Source organism: Panthera uncia, chromosome D1 (genome assembly GCF_023721935.1).
Source record: "Panthera uncia isolate 11264 chromosome D1, Puncia_PCG_1.0, whole genome shotgun sequence".
Classification (NCBI taxonomy): Eukaryota; Metazoa; Chordata; class Mammalia; order Carnivora; family Felidae; genus Panthera; species Panthera uncia.
Window position 1 is genome coordinate 101395211 of NC_064808.1, and position 14035 is coordinate 101409245.

General features: G+C 40.1%; 1 protein-coding gene across 3 annotated transcripts; it reads right to left on the reverse strand.

The window, feature by feature from the left end:
* Positions 1 to 740: 740 nt before the first annotated feature.
* SDHD (succinate dehydrogenase complex subunit D) lies at positions 741 to 14034 on the reverse strand. Of its 3 annotated transcripts, XR_007453796.1 has the most exons (5): positions 13871 to 13997; positions 10384 to 10500; positions 8847 to 8991; positions 3827 to 4096; positions 741 to 2471 (listed from the first exon to the last, which is right to left on the reverse strand). XR_007453796.1 is itself a non-coding variant. In XM_049613405.1 (4 exons), exons 1-4 carry the CDS (start codon positions 13920 to 13922, stop codon positions 3931 to 3933), a joined length of 480 nt encoding a protein of 159 aa, XP_049469362.1. In that variant the 5' UTR covers positions 13923 to 13997; the 3' UTR covers positions 3151 to 3930. The 3 variants fall into 3 exon arrangements, 2 of the variants coding, with proteins under 2 accessions (XP_049469362.1, XP_049469377.1); XM_049613405.1 differs by lacking the exon at positions 741 to 2471 and having other exon boundaries at positions 3151 to 4096; XM_049613420.1 differs by lacking the exons at positions 741 to 2471; positions 8847 to 8991 and having other exon boundaries at positions 4008 to 4096; positions 13871 to 14034.
* Between the last annotated feature and the right edge of the window lies 1 nt (position 14035).

Genomic DNA, 14035 nt, shown 5'->3' on the forward strand with positions numbered 1-14035 from the left:
TCCTAATTCACCCTTACTTTGAGGGTAAAACTCTTCATGGTTCCTGGTTTTAGGGAATCACCAATCAAACTCCAATTTGAGCCCAGAGCTTTGCTCCTGGCCTCTTGGTTGTCTTCTTAAACCTAGAGCTCTAGGCCACCTGAGATTACTAAATGATCCCGGGGCACAGGATGCCCTCAGCCCACCTCTTTAAATGCATGCAGACTTTGTTCTGGCTTGAGAGTATTTCCTTTGGCAAGCTGAATCACGTTTTAAAAGGTGTTCTTATTGTTAACATTCTTAGGTGCATCTTAGGTGCATTAGCAAAATAATTTCTATAATTTAGTCTGCCATATTGCCAAAAATAGAGGTCTATAAATTCTGGGGTGTCTGGCCGGCTAAGTTGGAGAAGTATTCGACTCTTCATCTCAGGGTCGTGAATTCGAGCCCTACATTGAGCGTACAGATTACCAAAAAAAAATAAATTAAAAAAAAAAAAGAGGTCTATAAAGTCTTCCTAGATATACCAAAACTTTGGGAGCGACCTATCCCTCCACTATCGTATCTAATTCTCCTCCAGAAATTAATGACCACTTCCCATCCACCTATTTTCAACAAAGAAATTGAGCATACCCTCCCTCTTCTCTTGATCTTCCACACCCCAGTAGAACTTATTGATTCTAACTTCTAAATATCTTTTAAATGTGTTCTCTTCTTCATTCCAGCTACTGACTTTCATCATTTCTTTTCTGCATCACTGAAACATTAACATTTCCATGCTTACCTCCCTCAAATGCGTACTTCACATAGCTGCCAGCAAAACCTATTTAAAATAAACATCTGACCGGGGTGCCTAGGTGGCTCAGTCGGTTAAGCATCCAACTTCAGCTCAGGTCATGATCTCATGGTTCACGAGTTTGAGACCCGCATCAGGCTCTCTGTTGTCTGCACAGAGCCCACTTCGGATCCTCTGCCTCCTTCCCTGTCTCTCTCTCTTAGCCCCTCCCCAGCTTGTGTGCACTTCTGCTTGGTCTACCCTCTAGAGGCCCTCACAATTCACCCCAGCTTCCGTGGCTACTTGTCAGCTCTTTATCTTTCAGAAACCAGGTCAAGAATCTTCCAGGAAACTTGCAAGCAAATTCTTAGTGTGCCCTTTGTTATATCACTGCTTGATGTGCTTAACTGTTATTGCACTTACCACAGTGTACTGCCATCACTTATCTGTTGTCCGGATTAGACTATGAACTCCTTTTAAAGTCAGAGGACTCACCTCTTTATCCATGGTACACATTACATGAGGTACTTAATACCTGTCAGATAAATGTATTTCATTTCTACAATACCTTTACAACTGACTCCTATGTCCCGCTGCCGCCATCAGAGTACAGGCCCTTTCTTCCTCTATCCTCATACACGTCCTTCTGCATCTAGTTTGTCAGCTTTCCTCACGTCACCCCAGTTCTCTCTGAAACACAGTTGTGACGAGGTCCTACTTACTCTCAGAAACCTACTGCAACAGGCCCTGCCTCATTTTCACCTGCTGCGCCAGCAGCTCATAGCAACCCAACAATCTGCCACAGCGACAGCTCAGCTGGGACCTTAGGGCAGGCAGTACCCAACCAGCCTAACCCTCTTACTTCTCACTCACCATCTAATGAAGCTTATTAGCATTAGACACCTCTCCAGACCCAAACTGTGGTGTGATGGTGTTGGTGATATTCTCCAATTCCGGCCCTCCCCATTTCAACTATATGGAAAACTCTATTTTACAGTACTGTTCCGGGGGCGAGGGGAGGGGGAAGAGAGGAATGACACGAAGGGGGAATTATTGTCTACAGAGAACTTAAGGCCAACAATAAAACCGAATAAAGGTCAGTCTGTTTTTTATGATCATCATGAACCAGCAATTTTTTTTTTTTAATGTTTATTTATTTTTGAGAAAGAGAAAGCTCGTGTAAGAATGGGGCAGGGCGGAGAGAGACAGGGACAGAGGATCCAAAGCGGGCTCTGCGCTGACAGCAGAGAACCCGATGCAGGGCTCAAATGCACAAACTGTGAGATCACGACCTGAGCCAAAGTCAAATGCTTAGCCGACTGAGCCATCCAGGTGCCCCAAGAACACCAATTCTAAACAATGTAAGCTTTATTACTATTTCATTAGTAATATTATTACTAATATTTTATTTCTCCCTGCCAAGGCAGATAGGTCCTCCACCAACAGTCCCTGGTGAACCACTGGTATTCAGGCATCGTGCCCTTGCAAACATTTAAGCGACCCCCAAAAGAGAATTAATCGCCTCTTCCTAAACCCTTAATACACATCTGAGTCTCTGACAAGGCTGTTAGCACATTAAGGGGAGCTTACCTATAACCCCTAGTACAGACATTCGTGAACACACTTACCCTTCTAGCCAGCCGCGCTTCCATGGCTTGCCTCAGCTGCGCAGTAAGGTCCTCAGGGAAATGCGCCCAGTGCCAGCTCTACTATGTTGCTACGAGAAACAAACCATCATGCCTTACACTCACCCTTCAGACCAAACTAACTGTATACAGAATATAATTTAAACACCGACGGTTGGCATTTGCAGAACATCATGATCTGGAACATCATTCTAAATCCTACTACAGTTGACCCTTAAGTGACAAGGGGGTTAGGGACACTGACACCTTACACAGTCAGAAATCTGTGTGACTCCCCAAAAACTGAACTACTAACAGCCTACCAGTGACCAAAAGTCTTACTGATAACCTAGACAGTTAATTAGCATGCATTTTTTTATGTTATAAGATTTATATGCTGTATTTACCATAAAGCTAGAAAAAAATATAAAAACCCCAAAGAAGAAATACATTTACAGTACTATACTGTATACATTGAAAAAATCCACATATTAACTGGACCCGTGCAACTGCTGTTCAAAGGTCAAATGTATTTAACACTCCTCTTATACCAAACCACTCATACTCAATGTATTTCTGTCTCTTACATATGAGTCTTTTTTGTATCACAGTACTTTGTAATTTACGTCACTGCTAAGCCCTAGAAGGAAACTTCAATAGTCCTATTTTGGTGCTATATATGCAAAAGACGCCAAGTACTACTGAATAAAACTATGGACAGTTAATACGTAAAAGACTACAATACATTTTTATTATATAGCATTTTATTTTTAAAAAAACTTTATTTCATAGAATACATTTTCACATTAGAGATTCCTACAGTGGGAAAATAACAATTTATTACTTACAGTTTTATATTTGTAGAACATTAGGACAAGTAAAATAAACACATTTGAGGATTAAGTCTCAGTTCAGAATCTGTAATATTTTGATACATCTATAAGGGTACCTCTTCCCTACATGGAATTTTTCTACACTCAGAAGCTCTCCAGGCTCCTCCTCCCAAGCTTTAGAAATGAGTAATGTCAAAGAGCAGGATTTCCTAACTTTAAAATTTCCCTAGGACATGTAATCATTAATAACTGGTATAACAGAGAGGGAAGTTTTCAAAAATTAAACACTGACTAATTTTCTGCAAAGTCTTTACTTGTGAATGAACAGTCTTTCCCTTTCACCATCATTCCCAGGACAAACATAGACGTTTGATCAGGTATTGATAGTAATAAAGCTGAATTCCCTTTAAGAATTTGAAAAGCTAACAGGCAAAAGCTCATATGCAATGTTTAGTTATGCTGAGTCTTGTGAGAAGCTGGGAGACAACCCCATAAACTCACCAGAACAAGGAACTCAGTCCCCAAATTACTTGGATACAATTTCTCTCAAACCTTATCCTCAAAGACTAAATTCTAAAAATAACCAGGCGATTAGGAGAAGAGGTTTGTCTCACCAATGGACTTATCTGTTATTTCCTCCTTATTGTGAGTTCAATGGCATGACAGAGCAGAGGCAAAGAGGTGTACAATCAATTCTCGTGGTATTAAGTCAAAAAGGTCAGAGCTTCCACAGCATGGCAACAGCTTTGCAGATGCCCACATCATGATAGTTGAAATAACACAGCCCAGCAAAGGTTAAAGCTGACAGGGCCAAAACTCCTGCCTTGGCGGTTTTCTGCAAAGCATCTCCATGAACGTAGTCAGTAACCACTTGTCCAAGGCCCCTAAAGAAAAAAATAACAGTACAAAAGAAAGCCAAACAGCTAACTTGACTGCAAAACAATAATTATCAGGTTCAAAGTACAACTCAAGGTCAAAGAATCATAAACCAAAATGAAGGAATCAAGAGTTTCCCAGTAATATAATAAAGACATCTCTATTCTTCAGATTCAATTTTCCAGAGTTACTTCTATCAAAGACAGTAGTTAACTGCCACTCTATATACAAAATCTTGGTTGTTGTTTGTTTGTTTAATTAAAACAAATGCTCCAGGGGCACCAGCCTAGGTCTGTCGGAGAAGCGTGTGACTCTTTGATCACAGGGTAGTAAGTTCAAGTCCCACACTGGGTGTAGAGATTAATAATAAATAAATAAATAAATAAATAAACAAATAAACTTTAAAACAAATGCTCTATAGAATTTTTCATTAATTAAAAAAAATTTATGAAGCAGATATTATGTGCCAGAACCTGTTATAGATGTTGAAAGAACAGCAAATAAGACAGCATATCCTTGCCTTTATGGAACAGATTCTAGTGAAGGAGAAAATAAATATGTATGTGCTATGAGAAAATATTTTAGAAAGGATGACCTGAATGAGAAGAACGTTCCAAACAGAAGTGACAATGACCTTGGCATCTTTGAGGAATAGTAAAAAGATTAGTGTGACTGGAGGACCAGATCATAACGGAAAGGCAGATCACATAGGGCCCTGAAGGTCATAATAAAAGTTTATTATTTCAGGGATGACTGGCTGGCTCAGTCCATGGAGCACATGACTCTTGATCTCGGGGTTGTGAGTTCGACCCTCATATAGGGTACAGGGATTACTTAAAAATAAAAATCTTAAAAAAAAAAAAAAAAAAGTCTGAATTTCATATGAAATGTAATGGGACAGCACAGACGTGTTTTTAAGTAGGGAGTAACCTAAGTAAGGAGTGACCTAATTTTACTTTTTTTTAATTTATTTTTTTATTTATTTTATTTTTTTAACGTTTATTTATTTTGAGACAGAGAGAGACAGAGCATGAATGGGGGAGGGTCAGAGAGAGAGAGGGAGACACAGAATCTGAAACAGGCTCCAGGCTCTGCGCTGTCAGCACAGAGCCTGACACGGGGCTCAAACTCACAGACCATGAGATCACGACCTGAGCCAAAGTCGGACGCTCAACCGACTGAGCCACCCAGACGCCCCTAATTTTACTTTTTTAATAACAGCTTTAGTGAGATATAATTCACATACCATAAAATTAACACTTTTTAAAGTGAGCAAGCACTATGCCCAATGTGGAGCTTGAACTCACGACCCTGACATCAGGTACCAGGCTCTACCCACTGCCCCAGCCAGGCACGCCCCATAAAATTAACCCTTTTTTGTGTACACTTCACTGGTTTGTAGTGTATTCACAAAGTTGTGCAACATCATCACTATTTAATTCTCATCACCCCAAAAAGAAACCCTGCATCCATGAGCTCATTATTCAACAACTAACTTGTTTTCTATTTCTACAGACTTGCCTATTATGTACATTTTATATAAATGAAATCATACAACATGTGGCCTTTTGTGTCAAGTTTCTTTCACTTCACATGTTCAAGGTTCATCAACATTGTGGCACGTACTTGGATTGTTTTTGCTTTTTGGCTATTGTAAATTACACTGTATGAATATTACTATTCAAGTTTTTGTGTGAGGATATGTTTTCAATTTTGAGGGATGTACACATAAAAGTGGAATCGATGAGTTATATGGTGACTCTAACTTTTTGTTAGAACTGCCAAACTGTTTTCCAAAGCGGCTCCAACTTCTTAAATTCCCAGCAGACATAGGAGGACTCCCAACTTCTCCACATCCTTGAAACACTTGTCATCGCCCATCTTTTTGATTACAGCCATCCTATTAAGTATGAAGTGGCAGCTCATTGTGGTTGTGATCTGCATTTCTCTAATAAAAAATGGTGTTGAGCGTTTTTTCATGTTGCTTATGAGCCATTTGTATATCTCCTATAAAGAGATGTAATTTTTCTTTTAAAAAAGACCACCTTGGCTGCAGTATGGTGAATGGAGAGTGCAGGCAGCAGAAGAGAGGGCAAGAACAGAAACAGAAAACCAGTTAGGAGGCAAATAAAGTAGCCTCGGCAAGATTGTTGGCTCAACCTAGGCTGGTGACGGGGGAGATGGTGTGAAGTGACAATTCACACAGGCTATGTTTTAAAGAGGGAACAAACAGAAAGATCCGATGGACTGGATGTGGGATAAGACAAAAAGAAGTATCTGCAATAACTCCTAGGATTTTTGGCTTGAGCAACTATGATTTAATTGAGTTAGGGAAGAACAGGAAAGGAGGCAGCTTAAAGGGAAAATCAAGAGAGATTCGGGGCGGACAAGAGTGGCTTTGGCAATGTTAAATTTGAGGTGACTATTACACATTCAAATGGACTCCACTGGTTAGACAAGTGGAATCACAGGACTGCAGATCAAGAAGAGGTCAGATCTGAGCTCGCCTCAGGAAATTAGAGAAATTAAGAAAGGAAAACTGAGCCCAGGATTCAGGGCTTTCTCGTTCACAGGTCAGACAAGGGGAGAAGCTGGCATCAGAGACTGAGACGGTGCAGCTAGTGAGGTGGAGGAAAATGGTGGGCACAGGGTCTACAGAGCCAAGAAAAATTATTTAAGGAGGGGATGGCCAATTAAGTTGAACGGTGCTGAGAGTTCAAGTAAGAGGAAGACCAAGAACAGACAGCTGGATTTGGAAAAATGAAGGTTTTGGGGGATATTGGTAAGAATGACTTCAGTCATGTAGTTAGGATAAAAGCCCAATTAATGTGGATTAAAAGAGAATGGATGCTGAGGAATTAATGCACAATTATGGACATTCTTTTAAGTCATCCTGTGTGTGTGTGTGTGTGTGTGTGTGTGTGAGAAAGAGACAGAGAGAGAAAGAGAGAGAGAGAGAGAGAGAAGGAAGAATTAGTAAGGTAACTGGAGAATAGAATAAAAAATATATATAAATATATTATGTTAGAATTCTTAATCTGACTTTTCGTTGATTTAGATGGATCTCCTGCCAAGAACCACATATTAGAGAAATATTCCTGTACTTGTGATCTAATATTTCATATGCAATGGAATCCTGTATTTTGAAAGGTCTGTAGATTAAAGGGTAATTCCTCTGACCATCCCTAGAAAATTAGGTAAGCAAAATCCCTTGTAACACTAATCTACAAAATCATTCTGATAGATCGCTTAACCTTCCCCGGGGTTTAGTGTCCACATCTGTAAAATAACAGGGTTGGTTAAGATATTCCCAAGTCCTTTCAGTTCTAACAACCCAAAAATGCTTCCCCTGCCCACAATATCATGTTGTCCTTATAAAACAACATAAAATGAACTCAAAGATCCCAACTGTTATTTACAAACTTTTCAGAGGGTTCATTAACTTAGAAAGTCTAACAAACTACACTGGATAAAATAAATAGAAGCTGGGAATTCACTCATTCAATAAATATTTACTTACTGCGTGTCAGGGACTGCTCTAGGCATTAAATATATATAACAACAAACAAAAACAGCCAAAAGTCTGTTTTCTTTTTTTAAAATGGGCAACACTTAACTACAGTGTCTAAGGACGCACAACTGAGTGATAAAACCACACTAAAATGTAAGGGAGTGATTACTATAAAAACCAGGATAATGGTTCCTGGTTGGGAGGATGCTGAACAGTTATGACTGAGGTAGAACACAGGGAAGAAGCTTCTGGAGTAGGTGGCAACGTTCAATTTCTTGACCTGGGCAGCATTACCCTTGCAATAATTCATTAAGCCATGGATGTGATTCTTTTTTTTTTTTTTTGCCATGGATGTGATTCTTGTAATTTTCTGTATCAGTGCTTTCATTCTAATGAGGGGAAACAAGGAATACACAAAACGATAAATAGATGATACAGTATAGTAGAAGGTAATAAGCACTACTGAGAAAAATAAAACAGGGGAGAGGGATAAGACATACTGGGAAGGACACTGTAATTGTGAATAAGTGGTTAGAGAAGGCTTCATTGAGAAGGTGACAGTTCAGATGTGAAGGAAATGAGGAATAAGCCATGTAACTAGAGAAAGAGCGTGTCAGGCAGAAGCAAAGTAGAGCCTTGAGGCCTGGAGTGTCCCTGGAGTGTCCAAGAATTATCATGAAAGCCGGTGTGAATGACAGAGAGAGTAGCTGGAAATTCGGGAAGAAAGAGAGCCAGACTACATTGGGTCGGTAGACCATCATGAGAATTCTGACTTTTGGTCTGAGGAAGGTTAAAAGACTGCAAAGTGTTTTGAGAAGGAGAATGTCTTCATCTGACTTAATATTTTAAAAGGATCACTGAGACTGCTGTGTTGGGAATAGACAGAAGGAGGACCAGTTAGGTGACTACTACTGAAACCAAAGATGATGACCAGGTTTCAGGCATGAACAATTAGAAGAGTGCAAATGCCATTAATTCAGATCGGCAAGAATGCTAGAGGAAGAGATCTGGGGAGTCCACGAACTCAGTTTTATAACATGCTATATTCAAAATGCCTATTAGACATGGAAGAGAAGACATCAAATAGGCAGGCAGATACACAAATCTGGGCATACAAATACTTTATAGGTTTTAAAGTTGTCTACAGGTCTGATTATCTCAATCAACTTCTCCCTCATCTGCAGTAACGGACAAACTCACAGCAAATAAACTTAGCAACGTAACACTGAAGGGTCTGCTGTACTTGCCAGTGACTATGGAGCGTGAGGGCTGCAGCCAAGGAGTAGTCCATCGCAGAGCTGGGATTCAAATAAGCAGCTGGAATTAGGCCCAGGAGCAAAACACTGACCACCCTCTCACCAGTCCAGTGGAGAGATGAAGCCTTGGAACCAGCTATAAAAAGGAGGGACCAGATTTGTAAGAGTTGAAAGGGGAAAACACACATACCTCACATTCAGTATTTGCCACAAAATAACCCAGCTGACAGAATGGCAAATAGTATGCATATGAGACTTAGCATAAAGAGAGTAAGATAAAGAAGGTAAATGAGAAAGATGCTATCTCCCTTCTTTGACGCTCGAGTGTCACAGTGCCTATTTAAATGCATTAGAAGACTGATCCAATTTGCTGACAGGCCAGAAGATGGATGAACTACCTTTGCAGAACCACCAACCTTGGGCTTTAGTGTAATGGACAGATACTTTACAAATGTAAGTTAATACCAGCAGAGGAATTCCTTTAAAACATTACTCTTTTATTTACACATTCTAATTTTTAGAATTTGAAGGTAATACTAAAAATCCTCCCCCCAAAAAAACCAAACCAGCCAATTCAAAAAGTTCTGATGTGAACTTTTAGGATTATGGTCCTTCTTCTGTCCCATTACTTATAAATAGTCCAAAACAGGTATGAACATGAACATGAAAACTTCTTTTAAATAAGTGAAAAACAAAATGGGCTTTAAACATTTCTTCGGGAGCCTCTATCTTTTTTGGTTACAGATCTCTTTGGGAATCTAATAAAAGGACAGAGATATTCCCCAGAAAAATGCACATGGACGCATACATTAAAAACCATGTTTAAAACTTCAAGGGCTTGCTTTCAGTCCCATGCACTTTAAATTAAAACCACTCTGCTAAATTTAACTGAACTAAACAAAGAATTTTCCAAGACAAAATAACTCTAAAAAGCAGAAAAACTATACTTGCCTAATTTCTCATAATTCAGATGCAACTGTACATAAGTTATTGACTTAAGAATCAAGAGGAATCTTTATCTCTATAAAATACAGATCTTTCCAGACTCTAAAACTGGAAATAGTTGACTTACTATTCACTTACAGGTTTTCCATAATATTCACCCCAAAAATGCCATGTGATTTTAGTATCAACCTAAATAAAAATAATTCAGTTAACAGCTATAAATATGTATGACTTTTTAAATTGTCTACTATACTAAATTACTTGTATATGGTTCCTCTCTATCAGCTAAATAAGAGTGACTATATTTTATAGACTCTTTCTACAAAACTATTTCCTTTAAAAAAACTGAAATTTTCATAGACTTAGACCAGAAGCGTTCTCTTTCAGTGTAAATGGCATCCTTCAACCATTGTGGCATTGTCTGTCCCAAGGTGCAGGCTAAACAGGTCTTCATCTGACAGAGTTGGACATAAGAATTCCACTCCACAGATAGCAAGTCCTGCCAAAGGCATGAAAATTACCCAAGACAAAGATGAAAAGAGCCCAAAAAGCAGCAGCAATGAAAGAAAAAAAAAAAACGTACCATGGTGGTTGGGTGACAGGTGAATGTGCTGTGTTCTACACTGTCCTGGGGTAGGTTGGTCCTGGAGAAATGCTGAGACATAAGCAGGTCTGACTACTGGAATTCGGAGAAACAGAGCTGAGGAAAGAGATATAAGGGAGGTCATAAACATTTCTCCTTTAACAGGAATAACAGACTTTCTAAATGACCATAAGCAAGCTATTTACTCCAAACAGGGGATAACAACTCATTTGTAAAATGAGGACAGTATATATTTCCCTGGATTACTATGAAGTCAGACTAGCCATTGAAAGATTGAAAAATCAATGAACCACTTATGTAAAAGGGCTTCACTCTTACCAATTTTATAAAGTAAATTATAGGGCACCTGTGTGGCTCAGTTGGTTGAGGGTCTGACTCTTGATTTTGACTCAGGTCATGATCTCACGATTCATGGGTTCAAGCCCCATATGGGGCTCTGTTCTAGCAGTGTGGAGCCTGCTTGCTCGCACTCTCTCTCTCTCTCTCTCTCTCTCTCTCTCTCTCCACCCCCCCTCATCTGCTCGCATGCGCACTCTCTCTCAAAATAAACTTTAAATAAATAAATAAATAAATAAATAGTAAATTATAGTTCCTTTCTCTTTCCATTTATTCATCTGTTCATCCAACAAACATTTACTGCAGGTAAAAGCATCCTCTTCATTGGAGCAAGAGACAAGACAGTCTTTGTCCTCAAGGAATTCAGTCTAATTTAGGAAGTACATCTATTACCATCTTCCTTTTCAAGATCAGTTTCTCCACTTGTACTCCTTTCTAATTTTTTAAAATGTTTTATTTATTTTAAGAGAGAGAGAGGCAGAGAGGAGGGGGGACAGAGAATCCCAAGCAGGGTCTGTGCCCTCAGCAAAGAGCTCAATGTGGGGTTGAACTCACTAACGAGATCATGACCTGAGCCTAAGTTGGACGCTTAACCGACTGAGCCACTCAGGCACCCCTACACTTGTACTCTTGAACCTATCCCGTTCTGTCCCCTTTTTGATCCTGTCTCTTGGTTAAAAACTAGACCTAGTTCATGCAATGCCACCACTTACTAGCTGTGAGGTGATGAGCAATTAAGTTAAACAGCCTCTCTAAGTCTAAATGTCCTTATCTGTAAAATGAAAATAGTAGCACTTACTTCATAATACTCCACTGAAAATTAATATATGAAAGGTGCTTAGCATAATTCCCAGAATGTCATAATTACTCAATAAGAGGTAATTTCTCTCCTGTGTCTTTCACCTCTCCTTCCTTCCTATTGGCCATTTCCAACTATGCTTCTTTATTTTTTTTTAAATATAATTTATTGTCAAGTTAGATAATATACAGAGTATACAGCGCGCTCTTGGTTTCAAGGGTAGATTCTCATGATTCATTGCTTACATCCAACACCCAGTGCTCATCCCAACAAGTGCCCTCCTCAATGCCCATCCCACATTTTCCCCTCCCCCATCAACCCTCGGTTTGTTCTCTGTACTGTATCTCAGTTTGTAACTATTTTTTTCCTTCCCTTCCCCCATGGTCTTCTGTTAAGTTTCTCAAGTTCCATATATGAGTGAAAACATATATGTCTTTCTCTGACTGACTTATTTCACTTAGCATAATACCCTCCAGTTCCATCCACACTGTTGCAAATGGCAAAATTTCATTCTTTTTCATTGCCAAGTAGTATTTCATTGTATATATATATGCCACTGCTTCTTTATCCATTCATCAGTTGATGGACATTTGAGCTCTTCCCATAATTTGGCTCTTCCAATTATGCTTCTTTAAAGTGTTGGCTAAATCACCTCCACTTATTCACTTCCCTATCATTCTTCAACTCTGAAACTTATTGTCATCCCTACTAAAACTGCTTTAAGTTGCCAATGGTCTCCATGTGATCACATCCAACAAACACCCTTTAATCTCCACCCTATTGGACCTTTCCTCTCTTCTGTTCTGATGAACTCTCTTCTAGTCCTCCCTTTGATTGTCTGACATCCTATATCAAACTCCTCCTACATTCACTCTTAATGTTTTCCCAACTTTCTATCATCTGCCCATTGCTCTCCTCATGTCTTAAGACCACCCTTGGCCGTTCTACCCACTCAGCTTATTCTACCCATAAGCTGATGACACCCAATTCTGTATCTGCAACCCTGCTATCTCTCCAGAGTTTCAGAAGTGTCAGTGCCTCCTGGGTCTCTCCCCTGAGATATCCTACATGATCCTCAAACTCACCATGCCAAAAATTACATTCATCCTTCAACTCACTTTCTCAACCATTTGCTTCCATTTGCTTGTTCGCCACTTTATTTAATAACATCCCAGCCACTCTTTAACCTAAACCAAAAATCTGCAAGTCATGTAAAATTTCCCTCCCTAAATTGTCAATCACCAAATCATACTGATGTATCTCCTTAACATTTCTTGAGATAATCTGCTCTTTGTTTGTACTACTCCAACAGTGTCCTATCTCATCTCCCTGACGTGTGTCCTAGCCGGTCCCATCTCCTATGATGGCCATCTACCACAGTGTTACTCAAGCGATCGATTTAAACTGCAACTCTATGTCAAATCTTTCAATGGTCCCCTTCAGAGCAGGTAAATGCACACTCCTTATCAAGACAAGTTCTTCCATGATTTGATTTCCAGATTCATCTCTCATTCCTCACCTTCAGTTTCATGCACTAATATCTAGTTTATTTACTCTCCTACTTCACATTCCTACACCTTCATCATTACTTTAGCTCATTCCAGTAGTTCCAACTGTAATGTCCTTCGTCCTGTGGCCTTCCTTATCCTCAAGACTCAAATAGGACACACTTCCTTCAGGAACCAAGAGAGGGTAACCTTTCCAAAACATACAGCTAAATATGTTCTTCCTCTGGACTACCATAGTAATTTATGTACACTACAACAGTTTGTGCTTTATGTTAAGTTATGCTTACGTGTGTTTTCCGTATAAAAATGAAAACTCTGCGAGGGCAGGAACTATGTTTTATTCACATCTGTATCCCAATCCTACTACAGTGTCTGGTTGAATACAAATGCCCAGGTGAATGATTATCAAGTTGATCTCCCGACCCCTATGCCAACTCCGGGTAAATGGGCAAGACCAGGCATTGGGACTTAGAGCCTAACACACTTTTCCAATGCAGGGTGGGTGCATTCTACGGACATTGTATGGGGAGAAAAAACAGAACTCTTATGAAAAGCTTCAGCAGGACCGTAACTTCCAGGAGCTCTCTTTCAGATTATCCATCCCCACGTCAGCCCTGAGCTGGAGTGATAACGCGCTCGGGAGAACGTCTGGGCGCGTAGGCAACAGTGATTACCGCCATGGTTTCGACAGAAACCAGATGGGCAAACGGAATGGAGAGATTCCCTGCTCGAGAGGCCTCGTCGCCTGGAGGCAAATCCTCACCGCACTCCCTTCCCTGGCTGGAGACTGTACTAAGAACCTCCGGCTGCCAGGACCCCTCACCTCGGCCTCCTTGCGCACCACACAGGACACCCAGCCGCCAGAGACTCGCCATCTTTCTCCCGAAGGTTCAAGGTCACCCAGCAACCCGGAAGCAGTCCCTCGATTACTCCCACCCCTCGACAAGGAAAGAAAACAAGAAACAGGAAAATGCCGGGTGAACCGGAA

What these genes read in the sequence shown, in the direction of transcription:
- SDHD (XM_049613405.1), bottom strand. Translation starts at nt 13,922, where the DNA reads ATGGCGAGTCTCTGGCGGCTGGGTGTCCTGTGTGGTGCGCAAGGAGGC. An exon ending in TGGTGCGCAAGGAGGCCGAG is followed by an intron (nt 10,501 to 13,870) that starts GTGAGGGGTCCT and finishes CTCTTTCCTCAG; the next exon opens with CTCTGTTTCTCCGAATTCCA. An exon ending in CTCACGCTCCATAGTCACTG is followed by an intron (nt 4,097 to 8,846) that starts GCAAGTACAGCA and finishes TTTTTTCTTTAG; the next exon opens with GGGCCTTGGACAAGTGGTTA.